General features: G+C 40.8%; 1 protein-coding gene across 1 annotated transcript; it reads left to right on the top strand.

Moving 5' to 3' along the window:
• The first annotated feature begins 395 nt into the window (after positions 1-395).
• Positions 396-19,500, top strand: LOC120526300 (tubulin alpha-1 chain-like). The gene is made up of 5 exons (XM_039749419.1): positions 396-552; positions 10,398-10,620; positions 10,881-11,029; positions 14,576-15,256; positions 19,027-19,500. Exons 1-5 carry the CDS (start codon positions 550-552, stop codon positions 19,318-19,320), a joined length of 1,350 nt encoding a protein of 449 aa, XP_039605353.1. The 5' UTR covers positions 396-549; the 3' UTR covers positions 19,321-19,500.
• The last annotated feature ends 1,240 nt before the right edge of the window (positions 19,501-20,740 follow it).

The following is a 20,740-nucleotide window of genomic DNA, read 5'->3' on the forward strand; positions in this document are numbered from 1 at the left end:
TAAAAATAACATATGCACATCATTATTCTTACTAGGTAGCTTTAAGTCCAAATGCCAACTAAACCATTTACTTAACTTGCGTTTCCAGATTTTTTTGAATATGAAAACAACAGTCCTATTACTCCACCTCCAAAGTACGTTGAAATGATGTTCCGTTTGGAGGACTTTATGCGTTGGTTGTAAATTTTTAAACCGTATTTTGTCACTTTTGGCCCTTTTTTCTTGTCACAATAAAGCGTTCAAGTTGAAACGACTCACCGAAGGTGGGGCTGTGGGTGAGTCTAGGGGAGGGACCAAAAATAGTTTAAATGTATCAAGTGATTTCCTATTGGCTGTCTTGGCTGTCAGCAGAGCAACGCATTTTAAAGTGGGTGACCCAGACCATAAAAGCGAACTCGCGCCAATAGTCTTTACAGTGCTGTGTTGGCGGAGACCCGTTGCGCGTCTGTAGTCGACGTAGCGTCGTGTAAGAAGACTGCAAGGACTAGAAAAGTCCCTTTAAAGTGAAAATAAAAAGTTCATCGTTTCTGTGTCTTACCGCTAGTCACAATGGTGAGTATCGCGCACATTTTAGCCCTAATCGGATGTAGCGGAAAGCGAAGGAGGCACGCGCGAAGTTGTCAGGCGTGTAAAGAGCGCCAAGACGCGGAGTGCAGCCCAGCTGTCTGCCGGGAAATTGTGAAATGAATGAAGTAGAAAGTTCAGCAGTAGGGGTAACCCAAGAGGTCAGGCGAAACGGGAGCTTTTCGCGTTTACCGGAATGGGCAGAAAGTTTAATCGCGTGAAGATCAGTGCCTACTTTTTTTTAGCCGAGGTAAATTCAGTCAGCCTGAAGTAAAGCCTCATGTGGCCGCAGAGTGTTGAGAGATGAGTCAGTTTATAGAATCAAGTGTGTGTTGCGATCGCATGCGATTTATTGTCCCGCGCACACTCGTTTAAATCGCCAAATCGACGCTTCGGTAATCTCTTGGCATTTTGGCGGAAGCGAATGGATTTGTACCTAATAGACAGGCAGATAAATGGATTAATCACTTAGGTATTAGAAAAGGAAGGTCGATTTACAATGTGTCTCTCCTTATTTATTGTGTAGAAAAATACTTTTAGGTTTCTTTGTCTCATTTAGCCGGTTGCACGTGTGCGCCCCCTCTGCCTACAACATGTAAAATGCCGGGACCGGGGGGTTGGCTGACTGGCATATGGATATTCAGTTGTGAAAATGGCTGTTTCTGAGCGATCCTTCAAACATGTGCCATGACTGTTCGATAATGCGAGTCTGCCACTAGAAAACTTCTGCGCCATAGTCGTCCGATCACCTAAGTGCTTGGCTCTCAAATTTAGTTACAGGGATGGAGTTTGATTCCCAGAAGAGGGAGGAGTCGAACTCGACTGCGCGATGGGTGTGCAGCACCACTTTAAACTCCCATTTCGAATTCGCCCATCCATTTTCTTGTTCAGTTTATCTGGGGCATGGACGTGGGACAAGCAGGAACAATACCCGGACAGGGCGAACACACGCTCTTTAATAAGTCTTTAAGTGCGTTTTCATGCCCTGCGGTTTTCGGCTTTCAAATTTGATTTATTTTTTTTTTGTTGCAGAATTTCTAGTTAGTCTCGATGTTTGACGAGTTTTTTTTTAATATTTTTCTCTTACTTGTGTGCTCCAGTTACTAGCGTTTTAAACCCAGAAGGCCCCATTCAGGAAACACTAACAACTTGCAAACTGCCCTCTACCGATGAAATCGGGTTATATCGACTTTCCATCGACGTGGAATGCACTGCTATATAGGGTTCCGAGTTTGATTCCTGTGTCTGTTTTCAATGTGAAGTTTGTACGTTTCTCCCAGTATGGGTTTTCCCCAGAATATCATGCTTTTCTTGATGCTTAAATTGACAAGTCAGGGCTGGGAGTGTGCGTGAGTGATCTTGAAGTGTGGGCTGGTGGCTTCTTCAGGACTGTTCTGCTTGCTTGGGCTTGAAGCTGCAGATTTAGGCACTGGCCAACAGCTTTTCTGAACTGGATTCAGCAGGTTTGGGAATGGTGGTTATGGCGAAAAGGGGGAGTCCCTCCAGGTTTTTTTTTTTTTTTTGGGAAAGGGGCGTTGCATTCTGATGGTGAAATCTAATCTGCTTTCAAAGGGTTGGCTCTGTAAGCATCAGGGTGTGTAACGCTGAATCTCCCCATAAGTCCATAGATATGGCATTTTGGAAATGGAGAGCACATTCAAGAAATGGCTTAGCGTGTGGTTCTAACACGGGAATCTTTTTCCCTCTAAATTGAAGTGGTGGTCCTTTTAATTGTCTTGTGTCTTCTATAGGTTGTGGGTTTGGTTTTTGGCCCATTACAGCTTAAATGTTCTCCCTGTGGCTGCAGGGGCCTTTCTTTCTAGAGAGGAGCATGTTGGGTACACTGACATCAAAATGGTTAGTTCTTGTCATACTGCTCTGTTTTCTCCTGTCCTGTGTTGAAGCTGCTCTATTTGACAGTCGTTGAGGTAAGGGTGGTGCTCACTTGCATCATACCCACTTTTGTACCCTTTTTAATTCTGGGTTATCCTTGGCAAGAAAAGATTCCCTTATTACTCCAATGAATCCTTCATTTACTGATTTGAAGGTGATAAACGTCAAGTTTTCACTCTGAAGGTCACATCCTCCAAGAATCAAACTTAACTCTTTTCAGTTTTACTGGATAGACGAACAAATACTATTATAATTTGACCTTCTGAGTTGCACATGTCAATCGTCAGAACTGACTTTTAGTTCAATGGGAGCAATGCTGATGTTCCTTGGCTGTTGGGGTAAAGTAATTCCATGAGTAATGCCAACTTTTTTTTTTTTTTCCCCCTGTATATTTTCTTTATCTACATTCCTAGGAAATGTGACCTGTCCTGCAGTGAAGTCCTTGAGCTCCTTCATTTTCAATGCCTATTGTGTTTATAGGTCTTTACCAAGCTCTTCAATGTGAGGCCTCACTCCCTAGCACCGCACCACTTGGGCCATGTCCAAAGAGTTTAGTTTTGCTATCTTGAACATGTACTGTATTTAATGTATCAAGTTGATGCAGATGATTGAAATAGTTTTTAAAGATCTAGCTTATCCTAATGATATGGCACTCTTTGTTAACCTAGAAAGATTGATATTGCCTCCAGAAGCCTACTAATGACAGATGCTCATTTGTCTGTTAGTAATTTGAATAGTGTCATTCTGCAGTAAGACTGTTAAATTAGCTGACAGTTCAGATATGCATTATACGGATTTGCTTTTCATGCAGTATTTATATAATTTTATTATGATGCATTTGTGAAGCATGTAGTGCTTTTGGCTTATACACTGTTGCCTTTATATATTTATAATTATATTTAAAAAAAAAAAATCTTTGAACACATTACCCTTCACAAAACCTGGATTTTCTGTGCACACACTGACAAGTTCACTGAGAAAGCAGAGCTCGGAACACTTGTGGCCAATGATGCACATAACAAGCCTAAACAAATGGCTCCTAGTAAATACAGTCATTATTTTCCCCCATCCCACCCCTGCTCCTGAAGGAATATTTCAGAGAAAAACTTGTATTATGAAATGTGACAATATGCAATTAAAAATGATATGTGAGCATAAGTAAATGTCAGATGTGGCATTGCTTTTTTTTATTCTAGTAATGCTGTACATGTTGACAACATTCTTTGAAATGAGAATTCATTTCCACCTGTCAAAGTTGAGCGGGTGGGCTCTAGCAAATGCTGTGTTTTGATTGAACTGTTGATTGAGACATGAATGAGCTACAGGATTACCAAGGCAAGCAAGGCATGTGCTTCAGTTATGCCTGCGTGTCAGTGGTGGATGTGAGGGCAAGAAAAAAGTGGCCTGGGTCTGGCATGTAAAGTGGCTACTTTCATTGAAGCTGTGAATCATCATCATCATCATCACTTTAGTAATTCACCAACAAAAAAAAAAAAAACTTGCTGTAACATACCAACTGAACTTTGACAGGTGGAAGTGACTGCTTTCTTTTCAAGGCATATTTCATGTTATGTGCAGAGTCACTGAAATAATTAAATAAGGAAAACAAATAAATATAGACAAATAAGCAACACAATGTCAAATTTATTTATATAGCACATTTAAGACAACATAGGAATGCTGTGGCCGAAGTGCTTTACAATAGTGGAATAAAAGAAAAACATACAATTAACATGAATAACACAAACGGAAATAAAATAAATGAACATAAATAAAAAAATGGAATCGTAATGTTACATAATCACAATGAGGAAACCATCAGTATTACTGAAGGTCACGGAATGCAAGTGAATAGATGTGTTGTCATTTATTTATGCTTGCATATTTTGTTTATTGTAACATAATACTTTGTCTAATTTGCATATTTAATTTTGTTTGAAATATTCCTGAATACCCGTCATTGCTGCTTTTTGTTCCCACAGGCAAGGAGATGCAGTGTTGCAGGAGCAGGTGGTCAGGAAGTAACATGGGAATAAATTAACCTTTTTTGCTTTTGTTACAGCAAAAATGTGATACAGGTGACATACATGCATGTGTACATACCATTTACACTATTTTAGGCTTTGTCCAGTCCGATGGCGTATAAGATGCAAACTACATGTTGGACTCGAAAGGTGCATTCATGGCTTTTCTTACTGTGATGGATAAAATGGCAAGAAGTCTTACTTTCAGTTCTGGAATGGGATCAGGAGCAGAGACATTTTGGGTACTGAGGAAAGGCCTAAAATTAGTTTTTAGCACAATTGTAGACTGAGCAGTAAGGTGCAGAGAATCTGATCTAGTATGCATTGTGTAAGGGTGTTGTAAGGAACAAAAGCTTGTTTGTTTTACAAGTGACCTTGTGAGCTAGCTAAACAAACTACAAAAGGCAGATTGTGGAAGTGATGTGCAAAAACATCTGGGATATACTACAATAAATTGTCTGGAGTAGCATGGTGCTGTAACTATTGTGAGGTAAAACAAACTCATGTTCTTTTATATTGAGATGTGAGTTTTTGCCTTTTGATAAGACTTTTGAATATATTTAAATTATATTTGAATGGTGACATTTTATCTGGCAGTTCCCTTTCCAGAGTGCATCACATTATCTACAAATGCAGAAGTCCACGTCATTAATTTGCCAAGGACTGGTCATTTCATCTTGTTTAGCTTGTGTACTAACTGAACAATGCGTTAAGTCCTAAAGAATCAAGGACATTGCCTGCCCAATGCCAAAGTGTAAAACTTAATTATTTAAAAAATCTTGCTACTCCCGGTTCAGTATATTTTTCTCTCCTTTGTAATAACATTTATTTATATAGCACATTTTTCATACAAATGATGAAGAAAGAGAGAAAGACAAAGTATAACACTAACACAGAATAAAAGTAAGGTCTGATGGCCAGGGAGGACAGAAACAACAAACTCCAGATGGCTGGAGAAAAAAATTAAAATCTGCAGGGGTTCCAGGCCATGAGACCACCCAGACCCTCTGGGCATTCTACCTAACATAAATGATCAGTCCTCGTTGTATTCAGGGTTCTCATGGAAGGACTTGATGATGGTCACATGGACTTCTGGCCTTTTAATCCGTCAATGTAGGGACATCATGGTGCTTTGATTAGGTGGTGGTGGTGCAGATAGCTACCACAGAAAACCGGAAAAAGAACAGAAGAGAGGGTAGGTTAGTACGGATTTTGGAGCCACCATGAATAGTAATGATAACTGAATATACAGAGCATCAGGATTAAACTAAAATGAAGTTAAGAGGAAGCCATGTTAAAGTAATGTGTTTTTAGCAGTTATGTTTCAGGATAAGAGTGAATTGGAGCGAATTTCTCCTCTAGGTGTAGTGTGGTTCTTCAGGCTACACAATTTATTTGCACTGCAGTTTTGAACACCCTTCAGATTGAGGAGTTTGCTTACTTATTAACTGTTGGTGTTACATGAATTAGTGGATATAACTCAAAGCTAGACTTTTTATTTAAAAAAAAAAAAAAAATTGGAGTAAATGATAATGCATACAAGCAAACACTGACAAGTTGTTTTTGAACTTTGCTAATCTGGCATCTGAGTTTCTATTTTTTTTACATGCGTCTCATTGTACTCTAATAGCCTTACCTACAGTAGGGCCCTATGAATTCAGTTTTCACAGAACTGAAAAGAAAATTGCAGACGGAAAAGAGAGAACTGAGTTACACGGAATTGCAAGTTTTCTCCTATTTTTTTCAATATTTAATTGTCAAACCACTTTTTATACATCTATAAAAAGAATAAAAACGTGAATCAAGTCATCAAATGTTGTTGCATATGAAAGTAGAGTAGATTTAATAGTTAAGTGTATCAAATTGCACTTTGCAAGTCAGGCATGTGCAAAACAGATGGTGGTTTTGTTTGAATTCCTTCAGCTGGCTGACACTTTGACATGTTTCCTTTCTGAAACATCTAAGCCATCGAAAAACTGAGAAATTTGACACTGACAGAAACTTGTGGTTGAGTAGTGTTGTGGCAGGTACTGTGAATCGGATGGTCCATTTATTCTGCAGAGCCTACCAGCACCTCGTTGATTGGACCTGGAATGATACAATGACCGCCTTAAGTCACGCGCATCTCTTGGAAATCATGCATGGACGGTTAGCCTAATTCTGCAGCTCTTCAAACTGCAGTCACATGTACATTAAGATTGTCATTTCAGACACAAGTATTTTGTTTGTTCCTTATGTTCATTTTTTTTTTTGAAAATATCTATTGGTTTATATACTATAATATCCATCCATTTTCTAACCCGCTGAATCCAAATACAAGGTCACGGGGGTCTGCTGGAGCCAATCCCAGCCAACACAGGGCACAAGGCAGGAACCAATCCTTGGCAGGGTGCCAACCTACCGCAGGACACACACAAACCCACCCACACACTAGGGCCAATTCAGAATCGCCAATCCACCTAACCTGCATGTCTTTGGACTGTGGGAGGAAACCAGAGCACCCGGAGGAAACCCACGCAGACAACAGGCAAACTCCACGCAGGGAGGACCCGGGAAGCGAACCCGGGTCTCCTAACTGCGAGGCAGCAGCGCTACCACTGCGCCACCGTGCCACCCATGCTATAATATAATAAGGGTATAATTTCCTGCACAAAATATTGTCCAAGAATGGCCTTTTCCCTGAAAAAAGCTTGACGTCTTGCATAACTAGAAGTCGAGCGATATATCCTGCATTATGAGATTCCTCGTACCACAGAATTGCAAGGCGCCAGAAAAGAGAATCTGAAGTGATTTCAGATTGTTCGGAAGCAATTTTTATTAACCCAACAGGAGGCTTAGATCCTTACTATAGCAGCTCATTGGGAAATGTAGAATTTTGTTAAGATCCAGACAAGTGCTTAACCTCAAGCTGTCCTAGCTTAATTTAAAAAGCTGTGTAGAAACTTTATTAGGAAATTATTGAGGTTACAATGGCAATCCTGCAACACAGAAGGATCTTTATTTTTAAAGAGGAAAAAATGCTTGTACTTTTTAGAGCTGAAGCAAGCATTTTTCAGTTTGGTTTAAGTAAACTTATTTTAGAAATGTTCTGCTGCTTTCTTATGCTATTAGGAAAGCGCTTCCCAGTGAGAAATTTCACACGCACACAGTGCCAGTGGGACAACCCAGAGATCAGTTGAGCTTTGACGCAGCACTGACCTCTCACCCATTTCATTCTGAAGGAAAAAAAAAAAAATGGGCCAGCCAGAAATTTACATTTTGTAATTATGTGGGTGTGTTGCTTTTTATTATTGGGGGAAATTTTTACAGATGATGTTTAATTGCTTTTTGTGTGGATTGAGTCACAAATCAACCACAATCTTGGCACTGCTTTTTAAACACTGATTGGAAAGTTACATACTTGGAACAGAGTGGGAAGGTGAGACGTTAGAAGGAGCAACTCCAATTTCAAATTCTGATAGCACATGAAAGTGACATTACATTCACATTAAGGGGTTTATTACTTGTCTGGCTGAGTCCTTTATCCAAGGCAGCTTGCAGACCTTGAAATATGCCATTGGTTATATTTCTTGTGCTCCAGTTGGAAATAACAGGGATGGAAAGTGATTTGCTCACAGTCAAGCAGTGTCGGTAGCGGAATTTGAACACACAAACTCAAGGTGAAGCCCAGAGCTACACTACCCACCAGTGTGCTTATGGCAAAAGATAACCGTTGTGGCATATCTGACATCCTCGGCATTGGAATCTAAAGATTAACCATTCAGATGTTTGCCTCTTTTTCAGCCTCATTCCATGTCTTTATGTTGTAACATTTTGCTTATTTTCTCAAAACATACCTGGAAATGTAATAAAGTAAAAGGTAATTGGTTGCCCCTTTGTGCTTGGAAAGCACCCATTTGTTTAGTGATTATAGCATATAGACAAATAGCATTCAGTTACTACATACATTATGGTCCTGTTTTATATGATTGTTTTTTACTAAGCCTGCACATATAGGACCCTTGGTATTCTGGTTAACAATTTGCTCTTTCAAGAATGAACTTGGCAACGGATCTGGAGTTTGGGTAGTAAAACTAGTTTTTATTGCAAACATCTGATCTTGGCAGGCTGCTACCATCAACAAACTTGCGTCTTGGCTGTAATGTCCAAGAGTTAAAAATGCTTTGGAGAACAGTATCTTCACATTTTTTGGCTTTTTGTTCAGACTTTTGTTCCACAACTTGCTTGCCAGTGTCATAAATCACCCTGTAGAGAGGGAGGAGTTCAAACTCTCTGCCAAAAGTAGACTACTGTATATTTATTAAATGGCTAGGTGGGATGGCTGAGATGTTTAGCTATTATCTTACCATAATAATACCATTGTTGCAGATCAGTTCTTTGGAACTGACCGCAAAGTCTTCAGGTTTTCTTTTCACATTCCCCTACATCCCTCAAACGTTTATATACTTTTCGCAAATATTATTTAGTGGCATTTCAAATTCATTACTAATCCATGTTGTCTCCCTGGTCTTCTGTACATGTACACAAGCAGCTTACAGGCTTCTGAGCACTTTCACAAAAGTCTGTGGTTGAATGCTAGGCAGTTGCTCGCTAAACTCAAGAATGTCTTGTGCTAACAAATGAATTCCCAACTTCTCCCTGCTTAATTGTCCTCAGTACTCTGCATAGTGCACACTGTTTGACCATTTTTAGACATCTTTATGCAGTCACACATTGAAGTAAATCATTGGCCCCCACAGACCACATAAATGAGTGTAAGTTTCAGCTTCTTTAACATATTCTGCCTGTAGTACTTCTTCCTAACCCCCCCACCCCCCTTTTCCCTCCCCTTCTAGAAACGGACCAAACAAGCTGCCTTGTTCAGAGTAGCAACTTGCACATTGTCTAAGTTTAACAAACAGATTCAGGGTTAAAATATTAGATTTTTAGTAGGCTACTTCATGAAGATAGATTGGAAACGAAACTGCATGGGCATTTTTGAAAAACCCCTCCTTTCTTTTCAATTGAGTTAGGAAAAGATAATAGTCGGTGCCGTTTCCTGTGGTAGCCCTGATGGTTAAGGCAATCTGTGCTTAATAGCTGGTACCTTGGTCAGTGTGTGAACATATTCACACACACGTGGGTTCAGGTGAATAACCCAAATAAAGCAGAAACGTGGTTTCTTAAAAATCTGCATTTACATGGACAAGTAATCTTCTGGGAGTCCTCATTTTTCAAGAAGCTCCAACATCATTAAACCGAACACAAAAAAAAAGGGTCAATGTCGCCCGCCACCGTGAATTTCAAAATCAACATGACACCTGTTTTTCTAGTTTTATAAATGTTTAGCCAAATTGTTGCTTTGTTCAGATTGTACACAGCAACCTCTGTTGCGATTGAGGCCTGCAAAGGACTCTGTATGTGTGCTTGTTGCTTTACACCCTGTGATGTAATAATAATGCAGGGGTTTTACTACAGTAAATATTGCTTTAAGTTACTTATTAAAAAGTAATTGGACTACATGATGCCTATTTTTAATGTGTTAAGATACTGCTCTTGTGATTGTTAGTTGAGTTTAGCATTGTATGTTCAGCTTATTAACATAAATCTATCAGTTTCTGAAATATTGAGACATAGAATTTTTTCCTGGAGAAGGAATGATGCAAAATATGTATATATAATAACCTATCTCCAATATCTAGCATCATTCTAGCATTTAAGGGTTTAGGAAACCTCTTCTGACACTACTGGGCACAAATTGGGAACCAACAAAAATTAGATACTGGGATGCCTGTTTTACAACCAAATCAAATGAGCCTAATATGCTGAACTGTCTTGTTTCTAAATTGTGTCCAAAGAGTTTATTTGCAGTATATGAAAGGAATAGTGTTTAGAAACCGAAATCTGACTGGTGCCTCTGATTCCTTCTCTCTACAGCGTGAGTGCATATCGATCCACGTTGGTCAAGCCGGTGTACAGATTGGCAATGCCTGTTGGGAACTGTATTGCCTGGAGCATGGAATCCAGCCTGATGGCAATATGCCCAGTGACAAAACCATTGGTGGTGGAGATGACTCCTTTAATACTTTCTTCAGTGAAACTGGCTCTGGAAAGCATGTCCCAAGGGCAGTTTTTGTAGATCTGGAGCCTGCAGTAATTGGTAAGAAACCGAAGATCTTCAATGTGGGGTGAGCATGTGTGGGAGTGCTGGTACAGTGGTGTGTTTTTTTCATTAAGACGCTCCATTTTCACTCCAGCATCTTGGGGAAATTCTTTCCTGATGCAAGTCTTCAGTTGGGCTTTTTTTCTTCCTTATAAAGTAGTAAGCATCATCTGCTGCTCCTCTAATATTAAAATGTATTTTGCTGATCATGTGAATAAGTTATGGTGATGGTTTTTAATTTTATCTACCAATGTTAGATGAAGTAAGGTCTGGCACATATCGTCAGCTGTTCCACCCTGAGCAGCTTATCACAGGCAAGGAAGATGCAGCTAACAACTATGCCCGTGGCCACTACACTGTGGGGAAGGAAATCATTGACCTGGTGCTGGAGCGAGTTCGCAAATTGGTAAGTTGTGGCAAAGGAAATGGTCATTTTCCATAACTTAACATTTTCTTGCTTAGTAAATAGTATGACAGAGTTCTGAATTGAGCTCCTTGTGCCTTTCTTTGTCATGTTTAGGAATGGTTTGATCAGGTTTTATAGGGCTAGTCACAGATTCCATGTTACTAGAATTACCCAATTCAGATTTGTTTTCTTTATCCTTTTAATTTTATTTAATTTTTTTATACACTTAAGTTTGTGTTTAACCAGCCATCCAGAAGCCTTAATGGTCTGTTAAATTGGTATTTTTACAATTAAACTGCAGACCACAGATGTGTTACTTGTTAGGTTTGTTTGTTAACAAAATGAAATTTAGTGGTCAAAATCCCCTTAAAACATACTTGTAAGCTAATCAATCATACACTTGATATTTATTCATAATAAATGTGCCATAAAAGAGAAATGCTTGTCAAAGGTCTGATGAGCATTTTTAGCCTTGTTTCTTCTTGAAAAGCAAGTTTACACAAAGTCCAAGCATTTGGCTCTTAAGCTATCAATCGTTAACTAAGCAGCAAGAGAAGCTTCTTTGTTATTTTTGTAAATGTGAGCTGCTTATTAAACACACGTTTGCTCACTGTCCACACTCTGAACCCCTTTCTGCCAGAGGAGGGTTTTATTTACACACACCCCCAAATCTTAAGCTTCAGCTGGACAACATGTACCTCTGCTGTTCCCCTCCATGCACAAGATGACTTGGATTACTTTTCCTCAGTTTATTACTGCATTTTCTTTATTGTGAAAGGCAACATTCCTCTCTTCTAAAATTTGACAGCGCATTCCCCATTTACAGGAAGTTAAATGAAAATATGCAATTCCTCAAGTAATGTAATATTTTGTGTAGAGGAGCACTACAGTTAAATTACCGTAAAGCTTTGACAAACTGAATTTTTTTTTTTTTTTTCCTGCTTTTTTACCAATCACCAAGTCATGTGGGATAAAACACAATTTATCAGAGCATCAGTAATGACCTTAGTCTGTCAACTCTCCACCCTGTCTCGCTGACTTTGTGTTTGAAATTAGTCTGTGACCCAGTATCTGTCAGCTTGTTTAAGAAAAGTGAGTCTGTCGTCACAATTTGCTTTTGCCTTTAAATATCCACCCATCTGGGATCCTTCATACTTACACGAAGAGCTAAAGTGCACAAACAGAAGTCTGGTAGCTTGTTTGCTTGCTGTTTTTTAGTACACAGTGGCATTGTGCTTAGCTGTATTGCCTCTGCCCAAGATTTGAATCACAACCCTAGTTATTTACTACACTGAATTTGTGTGTTCTCCCAGTATCTACTTTTCCTCAGGGTATTTTTTACTCCCCATCATTAAAAAAAGGAATCTCTGTTAGTTTAATTGGCCATTCCAAATCGATTCTGTATGGATGTGTCCATGAATGGTGCCTGTCATGGACTGGCACACTGTCTAGGAGTTATTCCAGTCTTTATATTGCTGGGAAAGACTCTCTCCCCATATGAATACACATTATAAAGAAATCTTTTACACAATTCTATCCAAACAAGGTAAAAATTAAATTCAAGTCACTTGGTCTTTCTTAGCATAGCATAGCAGAGCCTACTAGTCATGTTTCAAAAGAGATGACATTTGAGAAGCTGTCTTGTAAACTGGTGACAAATAACATTGTGACAGAAGAATGTTACTTGAGGTATGACGGGCATTTTCAATGTCTGTCTGTGCTGATGATGACAAAGTAGTTTGCATAGTTTTACCTTGGTATCTCAAGGAAACAATTTCCGTATCTCTTTACTGGTATGGACATCCCCGGAACTTTAACCTACTCAGAATATCTGTTCTCTAGTAATTGGTGCTAACCTTGGTAAGCCCAGTTTGATTTCATGATGTGGGTTAAAGTGACTTTAGAATACCTTGCTTGCCACATGATTTGATGAACAAAAGGGTTCTGGTACCAACCTGGTAAACCCCCCTTTTAATTTTGACAACAAAAGGTAAAAGGGTTTTAAATAAAGTGGTCATTGCCATGTTCTCTTGACTTCCAAAGTGAGTTGTAGAAGAAGAGTTCAAGTCCGTTCCTCAGGCAGGACCTATAATGCATGCCTGTTTATGGTTTGTGGACCAAATAGAGTTCATTCCAAAAGGGGCACAACTTCCAGAGCACTTCATGCGTGTAGACTGAGATCTGTGTTGTGTACAACTTTGGAGCTCCGGAGGAACTGCTAGTATAATTACTGTGCACCCTCTTGTCCCAGCATGGTATTGCTTACTCCCACAGAACCTTGAAAATGCCCCGTAAGCACATGTGTGCTCAAGGGTCAAGGAGGGGTTGGAGCGTATCCCAGCCGTATTAAAATTGTCAGGTCACATAAGAGATGTCATATTAAGTGACTTTCCAATGCTTTTAAATTGTAGCCTTTATTCATATGTTCTTTGCGAGTAGGAGGAAGTTGGTGGTGCACTTCCTCGAAGATGTCTTGCATATCTCCCATATTAAGTCAAACGGGTCTGATTTATGTCTTTAGTTGTAGAGGCTGGTTCTACAGTTTACGAGAGCTGAAAATCAATGAATGCTCAGCCGGAACTATAATGCATATTATGCAGCGATGAGAAATAAGGAACCCCGGGTGTATCCTGTATTTTGTGTACCACAGCAGCAGTGAGGAAGAGAGGGCAAAGATTGCTGCTGAACTGTTCATACCAGTTAACCCTTTGAACTGCCCCACCTTAGTCATGCAGCATCTTATTGGCTAATTAGATTGCTAAATGTGACATGGATAGGGTTTAGCAAATCTGATATGCCCAGCAACTGGAAGTTGCGTAGTGTGACATCCGCTTAACACAAACACACATTCCCCTTGATCAATTTAGTTAACCTAAAATGCATTTTTGCCATGGAAGATCCTGATGAAAAATGCATTTGGGTAATTGTGCAGTACTCGCGTAAATGAAAGGGGACAGGATTCAAATTTAGGATACTGGATCTGTGTAGCATGTAACCACAGAGCCACCATACTACCTGTCCTAATAACCACTTTTTTGGAATTTAATTTGAATAATATTTGAAACGGGTCAGGAAACAACTGTGTAAGAGGTTGAATCAAACAGTTCTAGAACTTTCTGACTTGGTGCCATATAAACTAGATTCAGGGATTTCAGTTTTATTGAAAGTTCAGGACTTGCATTTAGAATGCAATTTATGTTCTCCCTTTCCAAGTCTTTTCAAATGCAGAGTAATCCTAATGCCAGATTGTGTCTGATCAAAGAACTAGAAAGTTAGATCCAATTATTCTTACTCCCCCTTTAACACTGCTTCTCATCGTTCCCTTTCTGCCCATTTTGTTCTGCTGAAGTGTTTTGGTAATTGAAATATTCTAATACTGAGACAGGTATGAATAGAATAGCTTCTAATGTTTCAGTTGTGGATCCACCTTGTGAAATGGATAAGCAGGGCAATCAACCTGTGAGGTATTCAGCTGGACGTGTCTTAAATGTGGTGTTTTGCTTGTTCTCTTCTCATTGGCTGTTAATATCTGCTTGTATTTTTCAGTCTGATCAATGCACTGGTCTTCAAGGATTCTTGATCTTCCACAGCTTTGGTGGGGGCACTGGCTCTGGTTTCACTTCATTACTCATGGAGCGCCTTTCAGTCGATTATGGGAAAAAGTCCAAGCTGGAGTTTGCAATCTACCCTGCACCACAAGTGTCCACTGCCGTGGTTGAGCCATACAACTCGATCCTGACCACCCACACCACCTTGGAGCATTCTGACTGTGCTTTTATGGTCGACAATGAAGCCATTTATGACATCTGTCGCCGAAACTTGGACATTGAGCGGCCATCATACACCAACTTAAATCGTCTCATTGGGCAAATTGTGTCCTCCATCACTGCCTCTCTTCGATTTGATGGTGCCCTGAATGTGGACCTCACAGAGTTCCAGACCAACTTGGTACCATATCCCCGCATCCACTTCCCCCTGGTCACCTACTCTCCTATCATTTCAGCTGAAAAAGCTTACCATGAGCAGCTGTCGGTATCTGAAATCACCAATGCATGCTTTGAGCCTTCCAACCAGATGGTAAAGTGTGACCCACGACATGGTAAATACATGGCCTGCTGCATGCTGTATCGTGGGGATGTGGTGCCTAAGGATGTCAATGCTGCTATTGCTGCCATCAAAACCAAGCGGACAATCCAGTTTGTAGACTGGTGCCCAACTGGCTTCAAGGTACGTTCTTTTGTCTAAAAACAAACTAAATGTACACAATACCTGTGAGACAAAATTCCACCAGATTAAAATGTGGTTAGTGTAGATGGCTGTGTAATACAATTTGAAGTGATGGCCAATTACGATGTCTAAGCAGTGTGCTGTGATAAAGAGACTTAAAGCTATTGTGTATGTATCACGATATGTTTCAAATATGGGTGCACGCTGCTGTGATTTAGGTTGGTGCTGTTTCAGTGTTTAATGCTTTTTGAACCACCTTCCTCAACGCACTTATGACCATGTCAGTTCATTACACTTCACACCTTGTAGGGCTGCAGTAATATTAAAGAGGGGATAGTTGCTTGAAATTAAGATTTCAAATAAGATACTGTACTTTTGACAGAAGTCTATCAAAGCTATCAAAAGTTAATGTGATCTGAAAGTGTGACATAGTACACAAAATGGGGCTGAAATAATGGAAAATGCAAAGGTGGACCACATTTGCTAATTTTGGCTTAAATATCATAAGTAGGAAACTTAAGTGGTGGTTAATGAAACGTGTTCCATCCATCCATTATCCAACCTGCTATATCCTAGCTACAGGTTCACGGGAGGTCTGCTGGAGCCAATCCCAACCAACACAGGGCACAGGCAGGAAACAAACCCTGGGCAGGGCACACACACAAAGCACACACTAGGAACAATTTATAATCGCCAATCCACCTAACCTGCATGTCTTTGGACTGTGGGAAGAAACCCTCACAGACATGGGGAGAACATGTAAACTCCACGCAGGGAGGACCCAGGAAGTGAACCCGGGTATCCTAACTGCGAGGCTGCAGTGCTACCCTCTGTGCGACCGTGCTGCCCATGAAACGTTTTTCTTTTAATTCAAGAAGATTTATATCGTTATGGATGAAGGCTTTGAGAAGCACTGTGAGTAAATGCAAGTATTTATATAAGGATTATAATTGTCATCATCCTCTTCTGGAAAAATTCAAAATGCACTTCATTTAGCAATTCTTTTCCCTTTCAGTTGTAGACTTCATCTACGTAATCTCAGCAGGTTTTGGGGCGTTCTCTGTGAACTTCTCTGATTTACCAGTCCTGTAGTTTGGGACTTGGTCTAACTAGTATTGCAGTGCCCAAGAAAGCCTGATAAATTAAGTTCATTCATGGCCAGCAAGCTCTTCAGGCATCACTCGGGTATCCTAAGGTTGGCAGCGTACTGGGCAGTAGAACACTTAAGGCCATGTGATATTAGTGTTTCCTGTGATCTGCACTAAAACTTCACTTACAATGGCGCATTCCCTTGACCGACCGGCAGTCGTGTACAGTAGTGTGACATACCCAGCAACTCAGTCCAACTAGTCTGCAATTCACCTTGACAGTCATAGGGGTGGGCTTCTGTGTGCATAAGAGCAGGCAACCATTGAGTGCCACCTGGAAGCACCTACATACATATGATGCAGGTATGAGAAATGTTCCAGACATGACCAACAGTGTCTGTTTTTTTACATACTGGGACAAAATGTAAAGAAAAGGACCGAGATCACTGCACAACTAATCAGGTCTATACAGCCATCCCACAGGGCACCAACTCTTTTAGGCAGCACAGTACTGACCAAGGAGTGAAATCGCGATATGAAATTGTACAGGAAAGTCATCACACAGTCGTTTAATTTGACATGCCCTGCAATATTTAGAAACCGGAGTACGTCAGACTGTGACTAGAGCAGCAACTACTGCAGTTGCCAAGATTACGTTTCCTGTAATGGGACATTGGCTTATATTGGAGAAGTGTGGAGTAGGATTTTCATTGTCTCCTTGAAGCTCTACAAGTAATGGCAAACCAATGTGGGGTGCCATGCATAAAGCCTAACATGTAACACTTAATTAATCAGTTAGTTCAGGTCGGCTTCATTAATTTAATTGTATAATTTACGTTTACATCTTTTTAATGTTCCATCCTCACCTAGGTGTGTTTTTTACTTTAAGATGTTGTTAGGAGTGTGTGATGAATTTCCAAGGAAGTAGAATAGGACAACATCCACGCTACTGTTTTTAACTGACCGTCTGTTTTTGCCTTTTGTGCCCTCTGCACTGGTGTTTATCCCCTAAAAATAGGGAGTTTTGAAAATGCTGTCTAGGATTGTAGACTTCACTTTTGAGGTTGGGCTCTGTCGTGAGATTCGTTTACGGCCCTTCAATAATTGGATCTGGCTCATTTATAGTGTCCTTCTCTGACTGGTCACTCTTCACCACATTCCAACATGGAGGAGCTGTTTTCCATGGTGGTTGTGTATGCATCTAAACTGAGTTTTTGTACAGTTTGAATCCTAAATACATCCACAAAAGGCAAATGTACTGGTTCCTACAGTTCTGCAATAAATCCAGGTGCCTGGTGGCATTACCCTCTCTTAAAAGGATTTTTCCTCCCATGCCCAATGTAGGCGAATGTTCATGTCCCGTGTGGTGTGTTATTTTAATGTGGCTGGAGACTTTTGTAAATGGGTGGCACAGTGGCAGTGCTGCTGCTTTACAGTAAGGAGACTGTGGAAGATTGTGGGTTCGCTTCCCGGTTCCTCCCTGTGTGGATAGCACTTTGATTACTGAGAAGTGCTATATAAATGAATTATTATTAATATGCAAACACTAATGTGGATGGAAATAGTTCTTGGTTAAAAACCACCATTTAAATTGTAATGTTGAGTGGATGACATTTCAAACTATAACAGGGATTTGTTACAATAATTTGTAGTGAAACTGCTTATAGTGGAGACTCCTGTGAACAATCGCTGAGCATGAAGTGGCATTTTGGAGTGAAAACTAGGATGGCTGTGATTACCAAATGGAACCGACTTGTCTTTTGATCTACCCCAAAAACTGGCATAGCCAAAGCACTTCGTCCATTTTGAAATGAGAGCAAAGATAAGACCCCATGGGCACAACTCTCTTGGGAATAACCTGTTAAATGGGGTAGCTGCTAAAATAAGTTGTCTCCAGGAAAACCCTTACACTTCAAGAGAGTTAAAATATTAGAATTTACATGAAGATGGGCACTGGAGCCCAACAAGAAATCGCTAAGCGGTCTGCCCTCCTCTGTAGTTGGCAGGACACCACTAGTTCCTTCATGGGGATGTCCTTGAGTTAGTTTTTGTTGTTATGCTCATATCATTTACATCTATGGATGTGGCACATACTATAGACACAACCATTACAACTTTTAATACATTTTACGTCTTTGAAATGGCATTAACTTATGTTGGGTGCTGGGGGTCCGATGCTACATTCTAGTCAAGCCAACCTAACAGCACAGTTGTGCCTATGCACCCTACCACCTCTCAAAATCTGCCCAGTAGGGTTCTGAGGTAAGGCAACTTCGGCCTCCGTCTCCACCTGAGATATGACACCACCAGGCAGACTAACTGCTCTTGTCAGCGGGGGTCTCAAACCTACACATTCCTTATTCCTTGTTGCTCCATTTTGCACACTGTTACCCCTGGTTGTCAGCTGGCATTCACACACGGCCCACCCCTATCACTTCAAACCTGTTTGATTCAGTGTGGGTGAGTTGCTGGGTATGTCAGACTACACGACCGAGCTTCACGGGTGTGTGGGCCTCCAAGACTATTTGTAAATGAAGTCTACAGGTAAAATGTCCCCCATGGTGATGTGGCCTCAAAGCCACAGAAATCACGGACCATTTTACTTTTAATGTACAGATTTTTCTCCTCCTCACTTTTGCTAATCCCTTGGTGTCTCGATTCTCTCTCTCTCTCCCATAACAGGTTGGCATCAACTACCAGCCACCAACTGTCGTTCCAGGTGGCGACCTTGCAAAGGTCCAGCGCGCCGTTTGCATGTTAAGTAATACCACTGCCATTGCTGAGGCCTGGGCTCGTCTGGACCACAAATTTGACCTGATGTATGCCAAGAGAGCCTTCGTGCACTGGTATGTGGGTGAGGGCATGGAAGAAGGGGAGTTTTCTGAAGCAAGGGAGGACCTGGCTGCTCTGGAGAAGGACTATGAAGAGGTCGGCACAGATTCAGTTGAAGGGGAGGATGAAGGAGAGGAATATTAAATGAGAAATCTGTCAGAATCCACCACCAAAGAGCCCATCTATTACAGTCAGAACACGGAGGATGAGGATGAGGAAGAGTGTATCGTACACTGCCAGCTGTCATTCGTTGTTTTTTGGTTTTTTTTTTTTTGTGTCTGTTTTCATTTCTGTGTTGTCTAATAAATCTGGGTTGAAACACCATTTTATTTAGAATTGTACTGTCTGGTGTTCTGGTCACTTGGCTACTTCAAAAAATAGAAATGGCCTGACGTGTCTACAATACTAGAGCTGTCTGATGAAACATCGTTATACAAATTTTAAATCGTAAATCCGGGTAATGGGGGCGTGCACTGTGAGGCAACTGACATTTTAGTGTAATTTAACTTATTCATTTTACCCCACATTAATTTTTTGCCTTTATTTTCCAGGATAGATTTTTCTATCGCTCTGCTTTTGGGTTAACTAGCATGACCTCAATAGATTTTAAACACTTGAGCAGCTCCCGGTTTATACTTCACACGACGTAACGCGTTCTCCAGTGGACACTACTGATACGCGAGTGTTGTACTGTGTATTTGAGAACGTACTTTAGATAGATAAGATACTTTATTAATCCCAGGGGGAAATTCCCATACTCCAGCAGCAGCATACTGATAAAGAACAATATTAAAGAGTGATAACAATGCACGTTTAACAGACAATAACTTTGTATAATGTTAACGTTTACCTCCCATGGTGGAACTGAAGAGTCGCATAGTGTGGGGTCTCCTCAGTCTGTCAGTGGAGCAGGATGGTGACAGCAGTCTGTCGCTGAAGCTGCTCCTCTGTCTGGAGATGATCCTGTTCAGTGAATTCTCCATGACTGACAGGAGTCTGCTCAGTGCCCGCCGCTCTGCCACGGATGTCAAACTGTCCAGCTCCGTGCCTGCCTTCCTCACCAGTTTGTCCAGGCGTGAGGTGTCACTGTTCCTTATGCTTCCTCTCCAGCACACCACCGTGTAGAAGAGGGCGCTCGCCTCAACCGTCTGATGGAACATCTGTAGCATCCTATTGCAGATGTTGAAGGATGCCAACCTAAGTTGGCTCTGTCCTCTTGCACAGAGCATCAGTATTGGCAGTCCAGTCTAATTTGTCATTCGGCTGCACTCCCAGGTATTTATAGGTCTGTACCCTCTGCACAGTCACCTCTGATAATCTTGGGGTCTTTACGTAACTCTGGAAGATTCCACCAGGTGGCAGTGCCATATATCCTTACCGTCAGAGCAGGTTTGGCTTCGCTGTGTTGTGAATTGCCTGAAAGATCCATTAAATTCCGATGACCTCTTGTTGCAATATTTCTAAAAAAGGATGTTTAATGGTAAAATCCAGCTAGCACTGGGTACGAGGAAGAAACCGTCCCTGGACGGGGCATCAGCTCATCACAAGGTGAATACAATTATTT

This window comes from Polypterus senegalus, chromosome 3, assembly GCF_016835505.1.
Source record: "Polypterus senegalus isolate Bchr_013 chromosome 3, ASM1683550v1, whole genome shotgun sequence".
Classification (NCBI taxonomy): domain Eukaryota; kingdom Metazoa; phylum Chordata; class Cladistia; order Polypteriformes; family Polypteridae; genus Polypterus; species Polypterus senegalus.

What these genes read in the sequence shown, in the direction of transcription:
- LOC120526300 (XM_039749419.1), top strand. An exon ending in TCTGGAGCCTGCAGTAATTG is followed by an intron (nt 10,621 to 10,880) that starts GTAAGAAACCGA and finishes TACCAATGTTAG; the next exon opens with ATGAAGTAAGGTCTGGCACA. An exon ending in GGTGCCCAACTGGCTTCAAG is followed by an intron (nt 15,257 to 19,026) that starts GTACGTTCTTTT and finishes CTCCCATAACAG; the next exon opens with GTTGGCATCAACTACCAGCC.